The 27252-nt window shown below is 40.4% G+C and overlaps 1 protein-coding gene across 7 annotated transcripts in view; it reads left to right on the top strand.

The window, feature by feature from the left end:
- The first annotated feature begins 1162 nt into the window (after positions 1 to 1162).
- Rbm6 (RNA binding motif protein 6) overlaps positions 1163 to 27252 on the top strand; it is a 112411-nt gene continuing 86321 nt past the window's right edge. For 2 of the 7 annotated variants that reach the window (XM_038324321.1, XM_038324319.1), the window contains exons 1-2: positions 17660 to 17770; positions 25893 to 25982. Coding sequence is in view for 3 of the 7 variants with exons in the window: in XM_038324315.1 (XP_038180243.1) it covers positions 17727 to 17770; positions 23670 to 24948; positions 25893 to 25982 (1413 nt within the window). In the remaining 4 variants the exon portion in view is untranslated. Of the gene's footprint in view, positions 1302 to 1331; positions 1460 to 1783; positions 1895 to 17659; positions 17771 to 23669; positions 24949 to 25892; positions 25983 to 27252 lie in introns of those variants that run through there. The other 5 variants (XM_038324315.1, XM_038324316.1, XM_038324317.1 and 2 more) reach the window with 5 other exon arrangements.

Here is a 27252-nt window from a genome sequence, read left to right as displayed (position 1 = left end):
CTGGGAATTAAACCTCGGCAAGAACTGCTAGTGCTCTTAAATGTCGAGCTATCTTTCCAGTCCTCCTTTGATCTTATAGTGTTGAATTTCGTTTACAATATCAGGATATATTCGACAGGAGCATGCAGACATTGAAAGATAAAGTAATGGTTCAGGACCCCAAGACCAAGTTCTCATTACAAAGGAGATTTATTTGTCCAAGAGTGACAGAGGGCAGGAAATAAGAGACAAACACAGGAGATAGAGGATGGGGGTGGGGGAAGGGATATTTGCCCGAGGAACAAAGGACTACCTCTGGATAGAGAGGAGACAGATATGGAACTTAAGAAAATGCCAGTTTACAAAGGGGAAACCCCATGTTAGGATGAGGTGTTCAATTTTAATTGGGCATGTTAATTACGACCTTTGATTGCTGGACTTTAATACTTTGATAGCTGAACTTCGGTAGTCAGCCTCAGGAAGAGGAAGTGGTCAAATAAGGAAACCGACCTTGGTGGCTAGCTTTAGGAATGTAATCTAATGGTTTTGAGCAAGGCAGAGTGAATGGGAGAAGGGCCAGGCTTCCCAGAGCCATGCCGGCCAAGCTCGAGCTGGCCAGAGTCCCTTCAGTCATGACACCAGGTGGTTGGGACCAGCAAGACTCTCAATGTAGACAATTTACCTCTAAATTTGGAGTCATCTGTTGTAAAATCATTAGTTGGAAGATTATGGAAGAAGTTGCGAAGCAGTTTTGTCTTGTTTCCGGTTAGAATTACGATGTACTTGGATGGCTAGCAGTCCTTTCCCTTATCGGATTAAGTCGGAAAAGATTCTGTCCTATTTTCTGCACACGAACTGACAATCAGTCTCCTTCCACAGGGGCAAGGCCAGGACGAGCCCGGAGCACCTGGCGGCGCGTAAACCTAGGGATGTCATATCAAAGCCACCAGTACATCCAGCACATTTACGAGGATTGCACCGGAAAACAAGCAGCTACACCACGGGAGGCTAAGCCATAACTCCCAGCAGGCCCCACGGGCGGGAAAGCGTACCTTCTTATTGGGCAGGGACTAGCAGCGTGCCTTTCCATTGGGCAGCGGCTCCACCAGCCGACAAAGCCCTTGCGCGCAGAGCACGGCGGGAGTGGAGGCCGCCGGATTGGCGGCCGTACTTCATCTCCCGGCGGGCCCCGCGCTGAAGGCGGTGGCGCGACGCCTTTGTGGAAGCCGGAGCCCACCGGGAGGAAGTTCCGGTCTCCGCGACGCTGGGTCCGTGGCGGCCGCTGAGGAGGAGGAGCGGGTCGCGGGTGCTGCGTTGCTTTGGTAAGGGCCCAGGACAGGAGAGAGGGCGTGCCCGAGCTGCTGGGACAGGGTCAGCTGTCCGGACGGCTCCGGTAATCGTGGGCCCGCGCGGCCTAGAAGCCGTGACTTCGAAGACACGGGGCGGCTGAGGCCTCGCTCGCGAAGACAGCCTAGCGGAGGTGTGCTGAGGGAGGCGCTGCTCGCGGCCGGAACGCCCCGGAACGGTCGCGGGCCCGGGGCGGGGCTCGAGGCGGCGGTAGAATTACCGGTCCCTTCGCGGAGCGGCCGGCTGTGGGGTGAGGGACTAGCGCGAGGTAGCGGCTTCGGCGCTCCGTTCCGTGGAGCTGCTGGCGGGCTTCTCTCTTTCTCTTTTCCCTTGTGTTTGTGATCCAGTTCTGAGACATCATTGGATACGGAGTTCTTGTGCCCTGCAAGTAACCTTGGCCGCCCACCCAGACGCTCAGTCAGGAAGGTGCGAGAGCTCAGAACCTGGCCCACGGGCCCATAGAACTGAGAGGCGGGCGAGGGTGACTGGTGGGGTCTGCACCCGTTGGGCGAATGTAGGAGGAGAGTGATATTTTCACATATTCCTGCTTTGGATTTCTTTTGGCCTTGTAAATAATGCGTTTTTCTTTTAACTTTAGAATTGACGTTGAGCTAATGAATTCGAGTGTGGGGCTGCGTTTTTTAATAAAAAGAAACGGCTTGATTTGTAAGGCACATAACCTGGGGGTAGTTTTTTTCTTTTTGCACATTCTAGGCTTGCTTATTAAGTTCAGACTTTGAGACTAATTGGACTTTTGTTAGTTTTCAACTTCCCGTTAATTAAATATGCCATAGTTGCCAAGCTTGTGTGGATCAAAGGGAAAGGTGTCAAGGCGAGTAACAGTGATGATGTGGAAGGTAACCAGTGCTGTTTGACCATCTTGAGGAAGCGTACAAGTTGAATCTGATGCCATCTCTGGTGGAGCATACTTGTTATCCTGGCATTTAGGAGGATGAGGTAGGAGGATGTCAGGTTTGGGGCCATCCTAAACTGTATTGAGACACTTAAGAAAACTGAATCTGAATTTTAACTCCTTAAGTAGTACACTTACATAAATACTTACCTATGTTTAAAATCTATAGGATTACATATAAGTATATATAATCTATTTATAAACTCTTTAGGATAGGTAGGACTCAGTTCTGAGCAGTCATAACATCCTTGCAGATCACTGAGTCCAGGGCTTTCTTTACACTTGCTAGGCAAGTTCTCTACCACTGAGCTGCAAACAGCCCCAGCCTCCTTACAGAAGTTTGTTACCAGGCTTGAGTTTATGGTTTCTGTAGCCCTTCACATAAGAATTGTCCCCAACAAACTTTTTTTTCATCTTTTTGAGACAGGGTTTCTCATAGCTTAGCTTGAACTTGAACTACTAGGCTTGCCTTAAATTCCTAATCTTTCTGCTTGTATTTTCAAAGTACTACAATTGGTTGCTGTCGTTCCTTGCTAAGGGGAGCTTATATAATAAATGTACTCTAAGCTAAAGTGTTCTGCCATTGTACCTTTAAGGGTACTTTTCAAACAAATTTGACATCATGCTTAGATGTATAAACTGATGTTATTGATTTGATTCAGAATCAGAGTAACAGATAATAAAACTATTGAACAGTTTTTATTTATTTACTTACTTAAGACAGGGTCTCATGATGCAGCTCTGGTTTGCCTGGAACTAGCCATGTAGACCAGGTTGGTCATGAACTTAGAGATCTGCTTGCCTGTGTGTCTAGAGTGGTGTGATTAAAAATACATGCCTACAAGCCCAGTCTGGATGCCTTTTCTAACAGTTTTGTCGTGGTGTGGAACTCAGTATAGTAGAGTTGATAACTGTAGGGTTTCAGAGATCAGACATTGAATCCCTGTACTCTTCACTAACTCATTGGCATTGGACAAATTATTTACCTTTCCCAAGTTTCAGTTCTTCATCTTGTGCAGGATTGTTGTTTTGGTAAGAGAGGTTATTTATTGTGCTACTGAACAATTTTTGCATGTGATACCATGCCCAACTTCTGATACTAGAAATTGAACCCACAGTTTTGTTAATTTTAAGCAAGTGCTCTCCTGTTGAGCTATGTCCCCAGGCCCAGATTTGTTATGTAATACTTGTAATGCTCTTAGGACAATGTCTGGTGTGCAGAAAGTGTTCACTAAATATTAGCCCCCGCTATTGCTCTTTTTTCCTTTGAGATAATAATTTTACTCCCAGTTTTGCCAAGGCTAGTGCAAACTTTAGTTCTGAGAGGTTGGGCAACTTTTGGGAGTTGGTTATTTCATTCTGCAAGGTTGCCGCTATTGAATCCCCAAGATTCTCCTGTCTCCACCTCTTCAGTGCTGAAATCACTAGCATGAACCCTCACTCCTATCTTTTTATTGTTGGTGCTAGCTATTGAACTCAACTTTTTATGTTTGCTCAGCAAGCAGTTTACCAACTGAGCTTTTCCCCTAGCAGCCCCCTCCCCTTCCACACTAGAGTGAGATAGAGGCTCACTATAGATCCCAGGCTGGCCTAGAACTCACAAAAGAGCCACCAGACTCTGCCTCCCAGTTTTGGAATTTAAAGCCTGTGCCACCAAGCCTGGCAACTTCACTTTTTTTTTTTTTTTTTTTTTTTTTTTGGTTTTTCGAGACAGGGTTTTCACTTTTTTTTTTTTTTTTTTTTTTTTGAGATAGTTTCATATAGTGTAGACTGGCCTGGAATTCCTACTACTGTAGCCTTTTTCTTACAGACTACTGAGGTTATAGGGTGTGTCACCTCACCCCACATTATACTGCTATTCTTTAAAATTATGCCAAATGTATATTTTTATATACACTCTAACAAAATTTTACCCTTTAAGCCATTTTAAAGTATACAGTTCAGGGTGGATTAGTTAACAGTCACAAACTATTGCAACCAAGAATGGTTGTTGCTAAAACTTTTCACCTCATCTGTCAGAAACTCTGTAACCTAAACAAGTAACTTTCCATGTAACCCCTGGTAACTTTTATTTTCTCTTTGAATTTGTGTTTCAAATATAAATGGAATGATACAATATCCTTTCTGTGTTTGGCCTGTTTGGCTTGGTTTTAAAGTTGATTGATAGGATAGTATGTATCAAAATTTTATTTCTCTTCTAATTAAATAGTATTTCATCCTTTGTATAGAGTACCTAAAAACAGATTAATTTTTTGAATTTTTAACTTATGGGCTGGAGAGATGGCTCAGAGGTTAAGAGCACTAACAGTTCTTCCAGAGGTCCTGAGTTCAATTTGCAGCAACCACATCACAACCATCTGTAATGAGATCTGGTGCCCTCTTCTGGCCTGCAGCATACATGCAGACAGAATACTGTATACATAATTAATAAATAAATCTTAACAACAACAACAAAAAGACAGAACCAATTGCCTCTGGGAGTGAGAGTCCCCTTTCTTTGAATTGTTTAACCAGAGGCAAGATGTATATTCTGTTGAAGATGTGATGAAAAGTTGAGCTAAATTTAAAAAGAAAAAGAAAAAAATAAAAATAAAAAATTTTAACTTATGTATGTAATGGGTATATGCAAGTGAGTGTAGATGCTTATGGAGGCCACAGGCATTGAACCCCATAGAACTGGAGTTACAGTCAGTTGTCAGTCACCTGATGTGGATGCTAGTCCTCTGCAAGAGAAGTGAATGAAAAATGGAATCTATGCCCTGGCATTGCTGAAACATGCATGGGCAGCCAGTGTATGGCAGTTCTGTTAAACTTGTCTGTATTTGGTTTTATGGTCTAAGTTGATGAGGACGACTGACCAGGTCTCTTTCTCAAGAGGACACCAGATCTCATTGCAGATGGCTGGGAGCCACCATGTGGTTGCTGGGAATTGAACTCAGGACCTCTGGAAGAACAGGCAGTGCTCTTAATTGTTGAACCATTTTTCTAAGAGTAGTACTCACTCTTAACCAGTGAGTCATTTCTCTAGCCCTTAGAATACATTAAAGAAAAGAAAATCTAGGGGACTGGAGAGATGGCTCAGCTGTTAAGAGCACTGCATGCTCTTCCAGAGGTCCTGAGTTCAATTCCCAGCAACCACTTGATGGCTCACCACCATCTGTAATGAGATCTGGTGCCCTCTTCTGGTGTGCAGGAATACATGGAGGCAGAACACTACATAATAAATGAATAATTTTTTTTTTTTGAGACAAGTTTCTCTGTGTAGCTTTGAAGCCTGTCTTGGGTCCTGGCACTAGCTCTATAGGCTATAGGTTTCTTTGTGGAGCAGCACTAGCTCTCCTGGAACTTGCTTTGTAGACCAGGCTGGCCTCTAATTCACAGAGATCAGCCTGCCTCTGCCTCCCAAATGTTGGGATTACAGGCCTGCGCCACCTCCACCCAATCTCCACAATCATCTATGTTAACATTTGGCTGTAGTAAATAATGCTTGAACATTGATATACAAATATAGTTTGTTCAGTTGTTTTTGCAGTGTTCTGTCAAACTAAACCTCAGATTTTAAGCATTTCATGCTAGGCAAGCATTTTACTACTAAGCTAAAACCCAACTCCAGCTTTATTTTAACCTTAACCTTTATTCTTTAAAAGTAATAATTAAATATTTTTAATTTGATATTTTAAATAATTAAATTTGGATATAATAATAACATTGGTGTTCTTAGTCTCACTCTGTCTTGGAACTAACTTATTATTATATTTCTGACTAGATACCATATATATGATATATGTTTAAAAATATATATTATTTTGTATTTTTGAAATATGGTCTCGTGTAGCTGCCTGAGCCTTGAAGTCACTACATAGGCATAACTTCTGACCTCTTATCTCTCAAGTGTTGGAATTCCAGTGATGTACACCTCCTATTGCATGGTGATATACAACTGTAATACCAGCACTTGAGAGGCAGAGGTAGGGGGTTGCTGTAAGCCTGAAGAGGGCCTGGTTTTATTTTTATAAACAATCAAGTTTCAAAACAAAAGCCATATGATCCAACAATTATACTTAGGTGTATCCAAAGGGTTTGGAAACATAAACTCAAAAAGTTATTTGTATCTATGCTCATCCAGCAATATTCATAAAGTAAGAAAGCAACCCAAGAACTAATTGATAGGTGAATGGATGAGCAAAGTGATTTCTTTATGTATGTTTATACTTCGGAATATTAATTAGCCTTAAAAGGGAAGATAAACATCTTGTAATTCCAGCCCTCCTAAGCTCGTGGACCAGCCAGCCTGGTAAATGGAGCACCAACCAATACAGAGACTTGTTTCAAAGAAGGTGGCCAGTGAAGAACTACACCTAAAGTTGTCTTTGATGTCCACAGTCGTACCACGGCACACATGCACCTATGCTTAATTGAATATATACATGTATACGTACACCATACACATACATACAAAGAATATTTTTACAATTTTTGTTATTATTTAAATTTATGTATATGGGTGTTTGGCCAGGATGTATGTCTGTATACCATGTGTGTGCCTGGTGCCCCAGGAGTCCAGAAGAGGTTGTTGGATTCCTGGGACTGGATTTAAAGAATTGTATCTTGAGAATTGAACCCAGGTCTTCTCGAAGAGTAGCAAGTGCTCTTAACCACTGAACCATCTTTTCAGATCAAAAACAAGATTTTTTTATGTGCTTTTTGTCTGTATGAATATTTTTCTGCCAATATGTTTATGTTGTCATGTATGTGCCTGGTGTTTGTAGAGATTAGAAGAGAGTGTCAAAATCGGAGTTGCAGAAAGTTGTGAAATTCTATGTGTTAGGAACCAGACCCAGATTCTCTAAAAGAGAAACAAGTGCTCTAACCATTGAGCTCCAGCCCCAAGGTAAGATGTTATTAAAGTGGGAGCTGGAGAGACTGCATAGTCCTTAAGAGTACTCATTGCTCTTCCAATGGATCCTATTTCTATTCCCAGCACCCACATCAGGCAACTTCCAACCAGACAGTGCTCTTAATCAATCTCTCCAGCCTCCCCCACCCCAATTTTAAAGGATGGTCACTTTGTTATGTTACAGAATGCCTAGATTTTGAAGATGTCATGGTAAGTGAAATCAGTCATAAGAAAAGTACTGTATGATTTCTGTTGTTGAGGAACTAACTCAGCCAGGCATGAGTTAGTCCCAGCTCTCTAGGCAGAGGCAGGTGAATCTCTGAATATGAGGCCATCTTGATCTATAGAGTGAGTTCCAGAACAGTCAGTGCTACACAGAGAAACCCTGTCTCAAAAACAGGTCATATGGAAGTGGTTGCCAGGAGAAGGGCAAGAGAATAATGGGAAAGTACTGTTTAATCCATAATTTTACAAGATTAGAAGAGGTAAGGAAGTGGATGATCTTGGTGGTTGTACAACATTATAGGTGTATTTAATACCACTGGATTGAACTGTATACTCAAAAATAATTAAGATGATAGGTTACCATGCATTATTTTACCTCAATAAAAAAACTTGGAGAGGCTAAGGATGTTGGTTTGGTGCTTGCCTAATATGCAAAAAATCTTGGGTTAGAACCCTAGTTTTTAGTAAAACTAGGTGTGAGAGTGAACCTTTGTAATCTCTCATTCAGGAGGGGGAAGTGGGAGGATCAAAAATTCAAGGCCAGCCTGGGCTAAGTAAGGAAGACCTTATTGAAAAAAAATTAGGGGCTGGAGAAACAGACAGTTCAGTGTTAAGAAAATGTCTCCTGTTTTGCAGAGGACCTTAGTTCAGTTCCCAGCACACAAAAACTCCTGTAACTCCAACTCCAGGGGGATCCACTGCCTCTGACTTCCTTGGACATCTGTGCTTAACTCCTGAGTGCTGGGATTAAATTTTACTTACTTATTTTAGTCAAGGTCTTAGGTAACCTAGTCTGGCCTCAAACCCTGTGTAGCCAAGGAACTCGTTTGGGGGTTTTTGTTTGTTTTTCTAGCAGTGTTTCCCTGTGCAGTTCTGTTTGTTCTGGAACTCACTCTAGACCAGGCTGACCTCCAATATCTGTCTGCCTCTGCCTCCTGAGTCCTGGGATTAAAGGTGTACGTCACCACCACTTGGCATGAACTTGGTTTTGTTTTGTTTTTTTTTTTTTTTTAAATTATCTTATTGTATGTGTGTGAATGTTTTGCTTAAATGTATATGTGTATACCCTGTGTGCTTCTGGTGAGAAGGTCAGAGGAAGCCTCAGATCCTTTAGAACTGGAATCGTAGATGGTTATGGGGCACTATGTGGATAATTGAATTTAGGTCTTTGTCTTCTTGTTTCTGCCTCTCAAGTGCTAGGATTATAGCTACCACACCTGGCTCTTGTGTTGCTGTTTCTTTTTGACACAGAATTTTACTGTATAACTCTGTAGCTGGCTCCAACTTATGGTAGCCCACCTCTCTCTCACTCTCCTTTTCTCCCTCTCCCTCTCCATCCCCCTCCCCCTTCTCCTCCCCCTCCCTCTTCCTCTCTCTCCTGTTAGGATTACAGGTTTGTTTGAGCCATCATGTGCTGATTAACCTGGAGACCAGACTGGATTCTGGGGAATTTGATTGCTAAAATGAAACTAAGGAACTGAAAGAAGGTCATGATTACGAATATAGCTTGTAGGCTTGCCCTCTCTCCAAACCAGCTGAGCCCTTTTCAGTGTGAAACTTAATTTCTTTTTACTTGAATTTTCATAGCTCTCATTTAGATATTTATACTTCTAGCTCCAGGATTTGCACTATAGTTACTTCACATAGGCATGTGTTGTTGTCTTCAGAATTCACTACAGGGCCCTTGTATTCTTTGCAATGTATAGATTGTGATGGGTGTGAGGTGTGGTATGTAAGATAGACTAATATTTGTGTCTTATGGGGATAATGGTTCTAAACCATTATTTTTAGAACTAGCTGGTATGGTAGGTAACTTAATGACTCCTTAGATTATTCTGACCTTTATGTCTGTTGTCATGCTGTTCATGCATCAACATTTCAGGCTCCATTTACACTTTGGTAATAGGAGCTGGAGAGATGGCTCAGTGGTTAAGAGTACTTGCTGCTTTTCCAGAGGGCCAGGTTTGGTTCCCAGTACCACATGTTGTCTTCAGGGGTTCTAGTATCTCTTTTGGTCTCATGCACAGCTTGTACATGATACATTCAGACAAAATAAAAATATTTTAAACTTTGATGACAGTTTGAGATTATGTTGGATCTAGGAATTATATATTTTTATGACTAGTGTCCTGTTATTTTTAAAATTTAAAGTTTGCATGCATATACTGTGATGCTTTTGAGGAAGTCAGTGTACAACTTGTGGAATCTGTTCTTTCCTACATTGTGGGTACAAGGGATTGAACTCAGTCCGTCAGGCTGACAGCAAGCAACATTACCCTGATTTACCTTGCTGTCTGCTAGGAATTGTATTTGCTTTCGCTACTAAACTACATTTTATTATTTATTTATTTTTTGGTTTTTCACGACAAGATTTCACTGTGTAGCCCTGGCTGTTGTAGAACTTGCTTTTAAAATCAGGCTGGCTTTGAACTCACAGAGATCCTCCTGTGTCTGCCTCCTGAGGGCTGAGATTAAAAGTGTATGCCACTACTGCCTGGCCAATTTATTTATTTTTATGTACGTTGATGCTTTATCTGTGTATATGTTTGTGTGAAGTGTCGGGTCTCCTGGAACTGGGCTTACAAATAGTTGTGAGTTGTCATGTGGATGCTGGAATTGAATCCAGGTCCTCTGGAAGAGCAGCCAGTGCTCTTCACTGCGCAGCTATCTTTTCAGCTCCATCTTTTATTTTTGTGAGATAGTTACATGTAACCTAGGCTAGTCTTGAATTCAGTATGTAATGAGGCTGACTTTGAGTTCATTGAAATAGTCCTGCCGCTTTCCCAAGTGTTGGGATTAAAGCCTCAGCTCCAGCCTGGCTTCTCTGTCAATAATATAATAATAAAAATAATAATAATAATAATAAGTTTGTTTCCTTTTTTGGTGCTAGAGATTGAATGAGGAACTTAATGCGTCATAGGCAAGTGATCTGCTCAGCTGTGTTTTCAGCCCTCACTGGAAATTCTGTGGCTTAAATGTTGGTCTGCTTGATGATGCTCCTTCATTTGTCTTTATCCTACATTCATTCATTTGAATTGATTCTTTTCCTTTCTGCTTTTGTGAGTTGGTAATTTTGTATTGTCCTTTCTTCAAGTTTTATGATCCTTTCTTCCTCTTGCTCAATCAACTTCATTGTTGAAATCTGTGTTGTTTTTTTTTTTATTATAAGCAGTGTACTTTTCCACTCCAGAATTTGTTTTTCACTTCTCTGTATAGTTTCTCTTTATTGATATGCTTATTTTGATTATTTTTTTGTATTTATTTATTTGTTTATTGTGTGTGTGTGTGTGTGTGTGTTTGTGTGTGTGTGTAGCAGGATGAAGAGGCGTATAGAGATCAGGTCACAACTTTGTGGAGTCTCTTCTCCTTTTCAACCTTCAACTTTTTTGGGGGTTCCAGGAGTGGAACTCTTGGGTGTCATAAGGTTTGTGTTGCAAGCACCTTTACCACCAAAAGAATCATCTTGACATTCAAACATGATAGAGAAGTTCTTACTTTATAATATGACAAGGACAGCCACATTATTAACTGTTAAAGAAATTTAAGTAGGTGGAAAATTTCAACAAAATAATCTTTATTTTATTTTTTGAATAATTCTGGCTGTTCTGTAACTTGTGTAAACTAGGCTAGCCTCAAATTACAGAGATCCACCTACCTCTCCTTCCTGAGTGTTGGGTTTATTTTGTTTTGAGACGGGGTCTCTATTTATGTAGCTTTTTGTCACAGATCTCACTGTGTATACCAGGCTATCATCAAACCCACAGAGATCTATGTGCCTCTTCCCTTCTGAGATTACAGACGTGCGTTACCATTCCTGGCCTTTTTTGTTTTTATTTATTTATTTATTTATTTTTTTAAATATTTATTTATTTATTATGTATACAATATTCTGAATATGTGTGTATGTCTGCAGGCCAGAAGAGGGCACCATACCCCATTACAGATGGTTGTGAGCCACCATGTGGTTGCTGGGAATTGAACTCAGGACCTCCGGAAGAGCAGGCAATGCTCTTAACCTCTGAGCCATCTCTCCAGCCCTGTTTTTATTTATTATTATTATTATTTTCTTTTTTTTTTTTTTTTTTTTTTTGGTTTTTCAAGACAGGGTTTCTCTGCAGCTTTTTTAGAGCCTGTCCTGGACCTAGCTCTTGTAGACCAGGCTGGCCTCGAATTCACAGAGATCCGCCTGCCTCTGCCTCCCGAGTGCTGGGATTAAAGGCGTGCGCCACCACCGCCCAGCTAATTATTTTTAAATTTATATTAAAGATGGTTCCTTATAGGCCAGGTCGGCCTTGAATTCAGTATGTGGCTGAGGAGGATGATTTTTAATTAGAAAAAAATTTGTGTGTGTGTGTGTGGAGGTCAGAGGAATACTTGCTGAAGTTGGTTTTCTTCTACCATGTGGCTCCCCAGAATCAAGAGTGGGTTATTAGGCTTGGTGGCAAGCGCTTTTCCTGCTGAGCCATCTCTCTGACTCAGCTTTGATCTCTTGTGCCTTCTGCCTCCATTTCCCAGGGCTGAGTAAGTTTACAGGTGTATGATACCAGGCTGACTTTGTTGCAGTCTTCCTTTCTCAGTTTCCTGAATGCTGGAATTATAAACATGTGCCACTGCATGCAGCTTTAAACTATTTTCTTTCTTTTTTGGCAGAGATGAGGGGAGCCCAGGCTGACCTTGGATTTGGCCACATAGCTTAGGATAACCTTGAACTCTTCATTCTGCTTCCTCTGCCTCATTTCTGAAATTATAGGGTGTTTATCACAATACAAAGTTTTGAACTGTTTTTTTTTCTTTTTTTTTTTTTCTAGACAAGGTTTCTCTATAGCTTTGGAGTCTATCCTGGAACTAGCTCTTGTAGGCCAGGCTGGCCTCGAACTCACAGAGATCTGCCTGCCTCTGCCACCCAGCTTCTTTTCTTTTTCTTTTCTGTTCTTTTTTTTTTTTTTGCACACGCGGGGGGGGGGGGGTGGATTCCAGACAGGGTTTTTGTGTGACAGAACTTGCTCTATAGACCAGGCTGGCCTTGAACTCAGTCAAATCTGCCTGTCCCTGCCTCTGGAGTGCTTGAATTAAAGGCCTTTGTCACCACCACCGGGCTTGAACTATTTTCTAAAGACTTCCTCTACTGCTAGAGATTTTAAAAATAGTCTCCTAGTCAGTCACCTTGAAGCAGTTATTTTTACTTTTGTGAAGAGAGCTGCCTTTTTCTATATTTACATGAATTTTTGCCTTAATATATTTTACAGTAATAGGTCCTTTTTGGTGTTTTAGGTTTTTGGTTTGTATGTTTGGTTTTTGTTGTTGTAGTTTGTTATTCCCGTTCTGCTTTTTTTGTTTGTTTTCTGAGTTTGAGACGGGGTCTTTATATAGCTCTGGCTGTTCTAGAGATTGATGTGTAGAGCTATACATCTGTAGATCAGGGTAGACTCTAGTCCACTATGCCTGGCTCTTCCTGTTTTCTGAAAGATTCTTGACCTTTTGATCTCAGTATTGAGGATGTTAACTCTTTACATTTGTGTTTGATTTTGTGTGTTTTTGGGTGAATTGTCATGTACAACAGATTTCTTTGCTGGAGCCTTTTCCTCAGTTGCTTTATACAAATCTACCTGTATGTGATGGTACCTGCTTGTAAACTACTCTGGGAATGTGGAGGTCAAAGGATTAGGAGCTAAGGTCATCCTCTGCTACCTAGGAAGTTTGAGACCCTGCTGGGCTATGTGAGATCCCTGCTGGGCTGTGTGAGATCTTGTTATCTACCAAAAAAAGCTAAATGTGGTGACTCATGCTTTAATTCAAGTAATTAAAAAACGGAGACAAGATTCCCTTTTTTTCTAGACTGGCCGGCCTAGGCTACATAGTGAGTGAGTTCACAGATAGCTTAGGTTATGATGTGAGACCATGACCAATAAAAAACTAGCTCTTGTAGACCAGGCTGGCCTTGAACTCACATAGATCCGCCTGCCTCTGCCTCCCAAGTGCTGGGATTAAAAGCATGTGCCACCACTGCCTGGCAAAAAACTAAATAAAGCCGACAAAAATAAATAACCAAAGAGAAAAGCCTAGTTATATTCGACTAAGCCATCTTTTCAGCCCCTTTATACGTTTGTTTTTTTGTTTTGTTTTGTTTTGGGCTCTAGTTTTGGCTTTTCAAGATAGGGTCCCTCTGTGTGTAGCCGTGACTGTCCTGGAACTCAGTTTGTAGACCAGGCTGGCTTTACAAACTCAGTTTGTAGACCAGGGTGGATCATAGCGATCCACCCGCTTCTGCCTCCCAAGTGCTGGGATTAGAAGCATGCGCCATCACCGCCAGGTTTATGTACTGATTTTGATTGGCCTAATTTACAAGTACTTTACTCAAGCTGTTCTTGGTTTTCTTTTTTTTTTTTTTAAGCTTCTTGATATTAAACAATATTCTGTCTGTGTATATGCCTACAGGCCAGAAGAGGGCACCAGACCTCATTACAGATGGTTGTGAGCCACCATGTGGTTACTGGGAATTGAACTCAGGACCTTTGGAAGAATAGGCAATGCTCTTAACCACTGAGCCATCTCTCCAGCCCTGTTCTTGGTTTTCTACCTATTATCTCTTAGAGCCAGTATCTGAACCTATAGCTTCCTTTACAGATTTCATTAGTCCCAAAGGCTTTTTCTCCTTCATTATTAATAATAATAACAACAACAATAAATAGTCTGACTTTCTTTGAACCTCCAGCTCCCATAAATAATGACATGGAGACTTCTTATTACGTGTGAAATCTTGGCCTTAGCTTAGGCTTGTTCCCAACTAGCTCTTATAAATTAAATTAACCTCTTGTTCCATACTGTATATCTGACATACTCCACATCTTGCTGACAAATCCTGAGAGCCTCAGATCTTCCCAGAGTTTTTATCTCTGCCTGGAAGTCCTGCCTAACCAGTGGTCGTTTAGCTCTTTACTAAACCAATCAGGAGGTGCCTTGGCAGAGACCTATCTTCACAGTGTACAAAAAGATTATCCTGGGGCTGGAGACATGGCTCAGAGGTTGAGAGCACTGACTGCTCTTCCAGAAGGTCCGGATTCAATTCCCAGCACCCACATGACAGTTCACAACTGCCTGTAACTCCAGGATCTGACACCCTCATATACAGGCAAAACACCAATACACATAAATAAAATATTCCACAACAAATAATAATAATAATTATAGTTGTTATTATTATTGCTGTTGTTTTTTTAATAAAAATATTTATTAAGTATACAATATTCTGTCTGCATATATGCCTGCAGGCCAGAAGAGGGCACCAGATCTCATTACAGATGGTTGTGAGCCACCATGTGGTTGCTGGGAATCGAACTCAGGACCTTCGGAAGAGCAGGCAATGCTCTTAACCGCTGAGCCATCTCGCCAGCCCTTGCTGTTGTTATTTTGAGATGGGGGTCTTACCATTACTATGTAGACCAAAGCAGGCCTAGAACTCTGAGATCTGCCTGCCTGCCTGCCTGCCTGCCTGCCTGCCTGCCTGCCTGCCTGAGTCCTGAGATTAAAGGCATGGGCTCCTGTTTGAGCTAAGTTAAGTGAAACAGAAACAAGCACTTTGTATTAGTCCTTCAGATAGCCCTCCCCTTCCACCTGATAAAGTAGAACAAATTCATAAAATAACTTGCAAATACATTTGCTCTTTTCTTGGAAAGGAGCTCAGAATTGGTATGTACTGCTTAAAGAACAGAATTACCTCTCTTGAAGAGGAAGAGGGAAAGGGAAGATAATAATTCCATACAATGTTCCTGCAGCTTTGAAGATACCTTTTTCTTTTACCTTTTTACATTTTATTTATTGAGGGGACAAAGGCATCGTCTATGCGTATGTTTCACACAAGTGACATCTATAGGACAACTTTTGGGAGTCAGTCCTTTCTTTTCAGCCCATTTGACTCCCAGGCAGTCAGACATGGTGGCAAGTACCTTTAACCTCTGAGCCATCTATCTCATCAGCCCAGTTTTTATTTTAATTTATTATTATTTCATGTGATGTGGATGTATATATCCCACATGTATGTGTAGCGGTCAGAAAGCAACTTTTGGGAGAAAGATTTCCCTTCCACTGTTGAGTCCATGGTTGGAACTCAGATGGCTTACGGTGAAAGTACTTTTACCCCTGAGCCATCTTGCCATCTGCCCTTTAGTTTCTTTTATGATTACTGCTTTTTTGTTTTGTTTTTAGATTTTTCTTTGGAGGAATAAGACATCTAAAACTTCATGCAAGCCATTTTGATGACTTGTGAATTGGTTTTTTGTTTGTTTGGCTGGTTTTTGGCTTTTCTTTTTCTTTTTTATTTTTTATTTTGGTTTTTTTTGTTTGTTTGTTTGTTTGTTTTTTAAGACAGTGTTTCCCTGTAGCTTTGGAGCCTGTCCTGGAACTAGCTGTTGTAGACCAGGCTGGACTCGAGCTCACAGAAATTGTCTGCCTCTGCCTCCCGAGTGCTGGGATTAAAGGTGTGCGCCACCACTGCCTGGCGGCTTTTGGTGTTTCAAGACAGGGTTTCTCTATATAAAAGATCCTTGGCTGTCTGGGAACTCGCTCTGTAGACCAGGCTGACCTCAAACTCAAAGAGATCATCCTGCTTCTGCCTCCTGAGTGCTGACATGAATGGGTTTTTTTTTATTCTCTTAACATCAAGTGCCTTTTGATGCACAGAACTCTTTCGTTTTCATGGCATACTTTATTTTTCCTTTTATTTGTTGTGTCAGATTTAGGAAACACTTATCCATGAAGCTCTTTCAGTAGCTACAAGAATAGTTCAGGAGCTAATTTCTCATCTTGATTTAGGTTACATGCCTGTCTTCAAAGCAATCACTGGTGAGGATAATAAATATACTGATTAACTGTGCTCAGTAGTGCAGGTTTAGCTATACAGACTAGGAATAATGCTAAGATGTTCTTTCCAGTAATAGACAAATAAATGCTGAGAAAACTACTCAGGAATAATTATTGCATGTCAAACATTGTTTTACGCTAAAAAGTTTATAATGCTTCAGAGTATACTTTTTTGTGAGACCTTTAATTTTGAAAATATTGCTTTTTAATGTATTTGTGTGAGAGTATTTGCATCCAATATTACTTGTATGAAGGTCTGAGGGTATCTGTGGGAGTCAGGAAAATCCCCCCCCGCCCCCGGGCTTTCTCTGTGTAACAGCCTGACTGTCCTGGAACTCTAGACCAGGCTGTCCTAGAGCTCACATCCTCCTGCCTTTGCCTCCTGAGTGCATTAAAGGCTTGCACCACCTGGCTCAGAACACACATTTTAAATTGAAAGCTTCTTTTCCCTTTATAAAAAAGTAAAATTGTTGAAAAAGCAAAAAAGGCTGAGTTGTTCTCTCTGTGTTCTTGTGTGTACACATGCCACATCATGTTTGTGGAAGTCAGAGGACAATTTGGGGAAAGGTAGTCAGGCTTGGAGGCAAGTGCCTTTATGCACTGAGCCATCTCACAGCTCTGAGCTTTTTCTTTCTTTTCTTTTTTTCTTTCATTTTTTTTTTGTTTTTGTTTTCAAGACCAGGTTTCTCTTTAGCTTTGGAACCTGTCCTGGAACTAGCTCTTGTAGACCAGGCTGGCCCCGAACTCACAGAGATCCGCCCGCCTCTGCCTTCCTAGTGCTGGGATTAAGGGCGTGCACCACCACTGTCCTCTCTCTCTCTCTCTCTCTCTCTCTCTCTCTCTCTCTCTCTCTCTCTTTTTTTTTCTCTCTCTCTCTCTCTCTCTCTCTCTCTCTTTTTTCTTTTTTTTTTTTTTAAACAAGCTCTCACTTTATTACTTAACTGGGCTTGAATTCACAGAGATCCAAGTGCCTCTACCTCCAGAGTTAAAGACATTGCCACTACCGTTGGCTGCAAAAATTTTAAAGTTTTTTTTTTTTTTTAATGTATATGTATGCTTGTGTTTCTGCCTACTGAGTGCTGGGATAAAAGGTATGCACCATCATGCCCAACAATTATTTTAGTTATAAATTGATTATAAATTTTCTGTTATCTGTATTTATTTACATTTATTTTGCGTATATGTTGTGTGTGAAGAAATTAGAGGCTAGCTTTTGGGAATTGATTTCCTTCACCATGTAGCTCTAGGGGATTAAACTCAGGTTGTCAGGCATGGGGGCAAGTGCTGAGCCTTCTCACTGGCCCTGTATAAATATTTTAAAGTGGTCTCTAAAAATATCCTTCATGATGTAGTCCCTGATAAACTTAGCAAGCAAAGATTAGGTAGTTTAATTTATACTTCATGTTCTAAAGTACTTACTTGTTGTGATTTATTTTATACAGGTACTACTGTACTAGAGTTTGGTAGGAGAAAGATCGACTTATTGAAGCTTTCTTGATATAGAAAGAGATGTGGGGGGATTCTCGATCTGCTAACAGAACAGGACCTTTTCGGTAAGTCTTAAATTTTAAGTATTTAAATTTTCAAGTATTGATAATGTTACTTGACTTACCATGAAGGCAAATATTTTCTTTTTGGAGAAATAACTGAGTTTTTTTGTTCGAAGTAGAAAACATTTTAAAAGTTTCTAGTTATTTCTAATGTGATTGAGAATATATGCCCAATATGTATTTTTCTTTACTTCTCTGTGTATGAACTTGGGGCTAGAACCCAGGGCATCCTGTATGTTTGGCAAATGCTTTGGTTCTGAGCTATAGCCTTAGCCCTTGATAGGTTTTTTTTTTTTTTTTTTTTTTGTTTTGTTTTGTTTTGTTTTTTGTTTTTGTTTTTTGTTTTTTTTTTTTGTTTTTTTTTTTTTGAGACAGAGTTTCTCATCTTTTTATGTGTATGTAGTCCCGACTCTCCTAGAACTCATTATGTAGACCAAAACTGGCCTCAAACTTGGAGAGATCCTCCTGCTCCTGTCTCTGGAGTACTGTGATTAAAGGTGTGAGGCATCACACCCAGCCAGTAACATTTTTCAAATATTAAAAATATGCCAGAATTATTTATCTGCTTTGGGTTTTTGAGACAGTTGTGTCACTCTGGCTCATATTGACCTGAACTCTATGCATAGCCCAGATGGGCACTGAAGCTGTGGGAATCCTTCTGGCATCCCAGGTGTGAGATTATTTACTTACTTTTGAGATAAGGTTTTACAGTGTGTCCTGGGCTGCCTTTGAACTTTTGGTCTTTCTGTCCCAGCTTACCAAATAGCTGGAATTGCCTTCTTCACGCTTGTTAATTCTTTTATCTATTTTAACAAAGCAATATATATTTTGAAATCTAGCAAAATATGTTGTGCTTAAGTTTGTGAAAGCTCCATTAAGGGGCTGGAAGGATGGCTCAGCAGTTAAAGAGCATTTGCTGTTCTTGCAGAAGATCCAAGTTTGGTTCCCCAAACCAAAGCATCAGGGAGTTTACAACCACCTGTAACTCAGCTCTCAGGGATGCCACTCCCTATTCTGAACTCCTCAGGGACCTGCACAGATGACATATACTTACATATATACACATATTTACATGTATAAAAGTAAAACCTTGAAAACTATTAATTTCACCAATTTATGTCTAGACTCTAGAGCTGTGTCTTGCTTTTGAAATTGATATGCTTTTCTAAGCTACACAAATGCCAGCTTTAGAGGTTGTTGGATACAAAGAGTGGAAAAGGTGGTAGCACTTAGTTATAAATGGATTATTTTTTCATTTTATAGGGAATACTTTTAAAAATTCTTAGTGTATGTTTATGTGCATGTATGTCTGTGTAAGTGTGTGTGGAAACCAGAGGAGAGTGACAACCCTCAGAGCTGGTGTTACTAGTGTTAATGGGATGCTAGGACTGTGTCTCTTTGAATGATCCATATTGACTTTAAACTAGCAATTTTCTAATCTCAGCCTCTCAAAGTATGTATATATGTATATATTTGTGTGTGTGTGTATTATTAAAAGTATATTATATATATTATACACTTTTAATATATGTATTATTAGGGACTGGAGAGATGGCTCAGCGGTTAAGAGCATTGCCTGCTCTTCCAAAGGTCCTGAGTTCAATTCCCAGCAACCACATGGTGGCTCACAACCATCTGTAATGAGGTCTGGTGCCCTCTTCTGGCCTGCAGGCATACACGCAGACTGAATATTGCATACACAATAAGTAAATAAATAAATAAATAAATAAATTTAGATTGTTGTCTATCTTCTTAGTCTACTTATGGATAATTATTTTGTATGTCAGACTATTCCTTATAGAATTAAGGTAGTTTGAGTAATCATCCAAAAATTTTAGGGCTGGGTAGATAGCTTAGTGCTTAAGAACATTGACTTCTCTTCAAGAGGACCCAAGTTCAATTCCCAGCACCCACATGGCAGCTCATAACTGTCTGAAACTCAAGTTCCAGGGGATCTGACACCCTCATGCAGACGTGCATGGAGACAAAAACATCAATGCACATGAAATAAAAATTAAAAAACAACAACAACAAAGAACAGTAGATAGATTTGGCTCTGTTGCACAATTTCCCCTTCCCATATTTAAGAACTTTTTTTTTCTTTTGTTTTTTGAGACAGGGTTTCTCTGTGCTCTGTACATCACTGACTGTTAGGAATTTACTCTGTAGTCCAGGCTGGTCTCCAGCCCAGAGATCCGCCTGCCTCTAAATCCTGAGTGCTGGGATTAAAGGTGTGGGCCACCACCACCTGGATTGTTTTTGTTTTGGGGGGGTCTTTCTGTGTAGCTCAGACTGGTATTGAATTTAGTCCTTCTGCGTCAGCCTCTACAATGCTGGGGTCACAGGCATCTACCACACATAGCTCTTACATGATGTGTTTTAGGAATGAGTGTATGTGGCATGTGTGTGTTCAGTCTCACTTGTAGCTATTGTGGGCCTGGAACCCACTATGCAGACTAAGCTGGCCTCTAACTCACAGGACTCCTGACTCTGTCTTCTGAGTGCTTGAGTTTTCGTTTTTGTTTTTGTGTTTTCAAGACAGAATCTCTCTGTCTCTCAGCCGTAGTCCTGGCTGTCCTAGAACTGGATATGTAGACCAGGCTGACCTCACAGAGATCTTCCTATCTCTGGCTAAGAGATAAGTCCCTAATTTTTAAGGTATTTGACCAGAGGGAGATGTTTTTGGGAGACTCACAAAAAAAGGTATCTTCTAGGAAAATGGCTTTTATTTGTTCTTTGAAATACTTTTCCTCATAAAGTTGTTTTACTATAGTTTAAAATAATTTCTATACCCACTACTGTTCTTTGTTTGGAGATAGGTGCTCACTGTGTAGCCCTTGCTGGTCTGGAATTTGCTATGTAGACTAGACTGCCCTTGAATTCACAGAGATAAAAGGCATGGGTCACCAGTCTTGGCACTACTGCAGTTTTATTTTTAATAATATTGTTTCTTGATTAAACTATAAAATATAGATATAAGAACTGTAGTGTGGTAGGTTACTCTTGATCTGCTTGACTTGAGGGTAAGATAATCTTCATGGCAGTATTCAAGGACAATGCTGGATGTGTTCTGGTGAGAAAATGCATACTTTTAGATGCCTCTGCAGTCATTCCACGAGTGTCTGAGGAAGCTTAAGTATTCCAGAAAGCCAATTAGTAGGACTTGAATGATTTTTAACTAAGGGAGACACTGTGGTTAATGATAAAATTCTAATTTTTGTGTTAAATTTTATCCTTATGAAGAATATTTAAACTTGTTTATGATGAACCACGAAGACATAACTGTTGTTAGTATTATTGAAAACCAATAGAAATTGTCATGTTCTGAAAATCCATTAATTGTACATTGTTCTAATGTTTGTGTTAATGCTTTAAATTTCTGTTTACTTTATGAAAGGGTTTGGTGGGGAGATGAAAGAAAGACATCTGGGGAGATGACTTACTGGGCAAGAGTGCTTGCTGAGAAATCAAGAGAAACTGAATTTAAATCTCTAGTACCTACATTAAAAAACAAACAAAAAAGAGCGGTGTGTTGGAGGCAAATACCTTTGATCCCAGCAGAGGAGGCAGAGACAGATGGATCTCTGTGAGTTCAAGACCAGCCTGATCTACAGGGGGAGTTCCAGGACAGCCAGGACTACACAGAGAAACCCTGTCTCAAAAAAACCAAGAAACAATAGCATGTGCTTCTAACCCAGTGTCAAGAGGGTGGAGACAAAATGATCTATAAGCTCAGTCCAGCTAGCCCTACTAAAACGGTGAGCTTCAGCTTCAGTGAGAAACCAGGTCTCAAAAAATAAGGTAGAGTGCCATAGAAGATGCTTAGTGTCCACCTCTGGCCTTTACATACATGCACCCCTCCCATGTGTGTTTATGTGTGTGTGTGAGATGTATGTGGATATGTTTGTATGTTTATATGTATGTATTAAAACACATAAATGATAAATTTAAAAATAAGGTACAAAGGAAGTGCTGATGGTATTGTAACAGTTCTCCTGAACTGAGTGATCTAGAGTCGGTTGTCTTTTGAGTTTTAGTATGTTGATATAGTTTGAGCTCAGAAGCGTCATATGATAGAATCTCTGTGTTTGGGGAGGAGAGACTTCAGTTGGTCCTGATAAAATCTCCATGCTTTGGTTGTACTTCCAAGTAGTAGAGAGCCCTTCAGTCACCCCCCCCTCCACACACACACCTTTTTTTCACATGTCTCTCTGGGATTCCCAGATGCCTAATTGCCTGTTTAAGTTCCTTAATCTTTTGGTATATTGAAACAGGGTCTCATTCTGTAGCTGAGGTTGGGCTTAAATTCAGGATTATCCTCTTCAGCGTTCCAGGTAATAAAATTAGTAGTTGTTTACCACTGTGTGTGACTGTCCCTTAATCTTTGACCAAAGCCAAAATGTGTAAAATGTTCTAGTGATTAGCTAAAGGGAGAAGTTTGGTAGTATGAAAGACTGGGCAACTCTTGTTTATTTATTGACTTATGTAAATTGAGTGTATGTTTTGCCTGAATGTATATTTGTCATGTGTGCCTGCTTCCCGAAGAGTCCAGAAGAGGGTGTCAGATCCCCTGGAACTGGATTATACAGGTTGTGAGCTGTTATGTGGTCGCTGGGAACCAAACCTAGGACCTCTGGAAGAACAACAAGTGCTCTTAACCACTGAACCGTCTCTTCTGTTCCAACTATACTTTTGTTGTTGTTTGCTTTTCTAACTGTTAGTATTTTTAAAATAATGTTTCATTGTAATAAAAAGTTAGCTTGAGCCAGGTTGTGGTGGCCCACACCTTTAATTCCAGAACTCAGGAGGCAGAGGCAGGCGGATCTCTGTGAGTATGAGGGCAGCCTGGTCTACAGATCAAGTTCCAGGACAGTCAGAGCTGTTACACAGAGAAACCCTGTCTTGAAATTAGCTTGAGACTTTAGAATTTGGTGTGTCAACTTCCTTACTTGGGACATGGATATTATGCTTAAAGATCTTATTGTGTTCTAGGTCACTTTCAGATTTAAACTTTTTAGATAATTTAGCTTGGCAGAGATGACTTAACATGCTTTATGGTTGATTGATATTGTCTTCGATACTCTTGGGTAGTTATAATTGTACCCAGCTGAGGGTTCTTCAGGTAGAGCCACAATAGAACTGGGGTTTAGTGCTTCTACTGGTCATGAAGATATACAACTAATCTTCCTTTTTGACCTTTATTCATTGGATTGAATAAAATCCTTGATGTACATACAACAAAATATTTTTGGAATTTTTTCCATTGGGTGCAGCAATGAGAAAGACACATCATGAAACTTAGAAGAAATTTTACACTTTGAGGCTGAGCATGGCTGCTTATTATTATAATTCCACTACTCAGGAAGTAAGGAATTGCTTCAAATTCAAGACCAGCCTGGTCTATGTAGTGATTTCCAGGCCAGCTAGGCTACATAACCAAATCCTATCTTAAAAACAAAAGAATAAACAAAACAACCAAACAGAAAATTGCATTGATTTCCCTGACTCCACATGTATAGTAATTGTCATGATGACCTTGGAATTTTAAGTTCCTTGGCGGTAGAAAATGGGAATTTTTGTAGCATGTTCCTTTGTTAGCTTATCTGGTATTGCGGATTTTCCCTGTTGCAGGACTGGGTGAAAGCTTTTTCTGCAGCAGTCATGTTGAAAACCTTGTGTTGACTTACCTCGTGTTCTGAAATGGGAGCATAAAAGTTTACTCGGACACCTCGTCTTAAAATAGCAAAACTTGCTGTTTTCTGCAGATCTAGGACCTTGTTACAGAACTCTGCCCCCCAAAATGTGTTTACAGAAGAATGTGCTGTGATTAGAGAAGAATATGCTGGTGTGTAGATTTCAAACTCTCTGGACAATATGAATAACCCTGTCTTTGTTTCTACAGTGGGAGCCAAGAAGAAAGGTTTGCTCCCGGGTGGAACAGGGATTATCCTCCTCCTCCCCTTAAGAGTCATGCTCAAGAGAGACACTCTGGCAACTTTCCTGGCAGAGATTCACTTCCCTTTGATTTCCAGGGGCATTCAGGACCTCCCTTTGCAAATGTAGAGGAGCATTCTTTCAGCTATGGAGCTAGAGATGGACCACATGGTGACTATCAAGGAGGGGAGGGACCTGGACATGATTTCAGAGGAGGAGATTTTTCATCCTCGGATTTCCAGAGCAGAGATTCAGCGCAGTTGGACTTCAGGAATAGGGATATACATTCTGGGGATTTTCGGGATAGAGAAGGAACACCTATGGACTACAGGGGTGGAGATGGTACTCCTATGGATTATAGGGGCAGGGAGACACCTCATATAAATTACAGAGACAGGGATTCTCACCCTGTTGACTTCAGAAATAGAGATGTTCCTCCAACTGACTTTAGGGGGCGGGGCACATATGATTTAGATTTTAGAAGCCGAGATGGACCCCATGCAGACTTTAGGGGAAGAGATTTATCAGATTTGGATTTTAGATCCAGAGATCAGTCTCGTTCTGATTTTAGGAACAGAGATGTATCTGATTTGGACTTCAGGGATAAAGATGGAACACAGGTAGACTTTAGAGGCAGAGGTTCAGCTGCTACTGATCTAGACTTTAGGAATAGGGATACACCACATTCGGATTTCAGAGGTAGACACCGTTCTAGGACTTATCAAGATTTTAGGGGCAGAGAGGTAGGACCTTGTATGGAATTTAAAGATAGGGAGATGCCTCCTGTGGATCCAAAAATTTTGGATTACATTCAGCCTTCTACACAAGAGAGAGAACATTCTGGTATGAATGTGAACAAGAGAGAAGAATCCACACATGACCATTCAGTAGAAAGGCCTACTTTTGGTGTTCAGAAGGAAGAGTTTGAGCATTCAGAAACAAGAGAAGGAGAAACACAAAGTGGAACCTTTGAACATGAATCTCCATCAGACTTTCAGAACAGCCAAAGTCCGGTTCAAAACCAAGACAAGCCAAAGCTTTCTGGAAGTGAACAGCAGAGTTCAGATACTGGTCTGTTTAAAGAAGAAAGTGATTTGGACTTTCTTGGCCGACAAGACACTGATTACAGAAGCATTGAATACTGTGATGTGGATCACAGGTTGCCAGGAAGCCAGATTTTTGGCTATGGCCAGAACAAGTCTTTTCCACAGGGCAAAATGTCCCGAGATGCCCACCAGGAACTTCAGGTATGTTGATGAGGTGGTTCATAATACTTTTCTCAAGGGTGAAGTGTAGAATGCAAAATGTTCAGTCCCTCAAGTCCTACACAACTATTCAAAAGCAAACCTTGTATTTGAAAATGGAATAATAGAGTTTAAATATCCAGAGAAAGGCCCTTGACCCAGTTCATGTTTTTGATGTGTGTTTTAGTCGTTTTGTTTTATTGTGCTTATTTAAATGACCTGTGATAAATTGATTTTAAACTATCAGTCTTGGGGAGTGGGTCTCACAGCTTTTGCAGTCCTTGTGATTTAGGATTTATTTTCTTATTCAAGTTCACTTAGAGAATGCTTAGAAATGTTTTTGCAGTCATGAGGATATGATGTTAATGTTGCAAGTTTCCTCTTACAGCTAGCTTAATTAGCTTAAATGTTAAGTTTCTTAAATCTGAGGAGAGATATACTTGCAATTTAATTACAAAAATTATCTTAAAATAGATTTTACCCGTATCTACTGCAGTTTCTTTTATTTTGTGATCTCTTTGTGTGTGTGTGTGTGTGTGTGTCCTTTCTTTTTTTTTTTTTTTTAAGACAGGTTTTCTCTGTGTTGCCCCAGCTGTTCTGGAACTCACTGTGCATACCAGGCTAGCCTTGATCTCAGAGATCCATCTTCCTCTCCCTCCTAAGTGCTAGGATTGAAGGCATGTACCACTATGCCTTGCCTGTCACTTGGTGATCTTAATACTTAGTAACCAAATAGTAGGTTTTGAGAATTTTAGAACATGCTTTTTTATTATATTAAGACTCCCTCCTTAAGCCTTATTCTTAGCATACTTATAATCCTGTAATGCTAGGGAAAAAAATGAGAGAAAATTTTAAGTTCTCATTTCTTGACTGTATTTCATGTTGGGTTTTATTTTACATGTAAAAATAAACCTATTTGTGAAATAACTTTACATTCTGAATTCAAGGATCAAGATTATAGGACTGGCTCAAGTGAGGAGAAACCTAACAGACTTATTCGATTAAGTGGGGTGCCAGAAAATGCCACAAAAGAAGAGGTAAGGCATATGTTCTGTCTCTGTCAATTAAAAAAAGAACCAGGTGTGGTGACACATGCCTATAACTCTAGCACTTGGGAGATAATATGCAGGAAGATTGCCAATTGAGGCCAACCTGGGCTAATTGTGAGAATTTGTCTCAAAATTTAAAGAAAATGAAAATTCACTTTCAAAAATTAGAGGTTCACAGGAGCATGTAAAGAAATGTACAGAGTCAAGTGATGTGATAGATGTCTGTGAAGGTGCGTGGTTGATCGGCAGTTATGATTCACCAGACAAGCTTTAATATATATAATTCAGTTTTAATAAAGGAAAGGAAAGGGAACTTACAAATCCAAGGTTCCAGCGAGGAGCGCAGAAAAACAAAGAGCAGGCGGGCCATAGGCCCGCAAGATTTTATAAGTCAGTATTAGCCTAAGGGGGACACGCCTTTAGCCAAAGGGGGACACGCCTTTAGACCAAAGGGGACACGCCTTACAAAACAAGGTTTTTGGCTAGGCTTCCCCTTCATGTCTGTAATCAGTATTCAGGAGGCTGAAACAGAAGATGAAAAATTTGAACCCTAGGAATGAATGAATAGTGGGGCAAGGTAGATATAAGCAAGTACAATGATACTTATGTGTGTACTTATGTATGAAAACACTACAGTGAAACCTATTATTTGGTATGCTTACTAAAACAATTCGGCGCCAATGTTGGGCTTGGTAACAGAAGCCAGAACTGAGCCTGGTAGTATAGGCCTATAATCTTAGCCGTTCAGGAGATTGAGTCAAGATTATAAGTTCGAGGCTTTCCTGGGCTGCAGGTAATGAGATCAGGACAGCCCAGGTCATTTAGTGAGACCCTGTCTCAAAATAAAAGTTTAACTGGGCGGTGGTGGCGCACGCCTTTAATCTCAGCATTTAGGAAGCAGAGGCAGGCGGATCTCTGTGAGTTTGAGGCTACAAAGCAAGTCTACAAAGTGAGTTACAGGACAGCAAGACCTGTTGCACAGAGAAATCTTGTCTTGAACCCCCTCCCAAAAAAAGTATAAAGAACTGTAGATACAGTGTTTACTTTGTTCAATTCCCAGTACTTCCTCCTCCCACCCACAAAAAGAGACCAGCCTGGGCCAGCTACATAGCCACTTTATTTTGATAACTAAATAACCAGAGAAGGCTTAATTAGTTTTCAACCTACCTTTTTCAGAGGTAACATCTAGAATGCCTATAATACAGTATCTAAGCCAGGAAGTAATTTTGGAATAACCTGTAAAGCTTATTCGATGTTA

Source organism: Arvicola amphibius, chromosome 3 (genome assembly GCF_903992535.2).
Source record: "Arvicola amphibius chromosome 3, mArvAmp1.2, whole genome shotgun sequence".
NCBI lineage: Eukaryota > Metazoa > Chordata > Mammalia > Rodentia > Cricetidae > Arvicola > Arvicola amphibius.
Note: the sequence above shows the minus strand (reverse complement) of the source record. Positions and strands in the feature narration are given on the sequence as shown.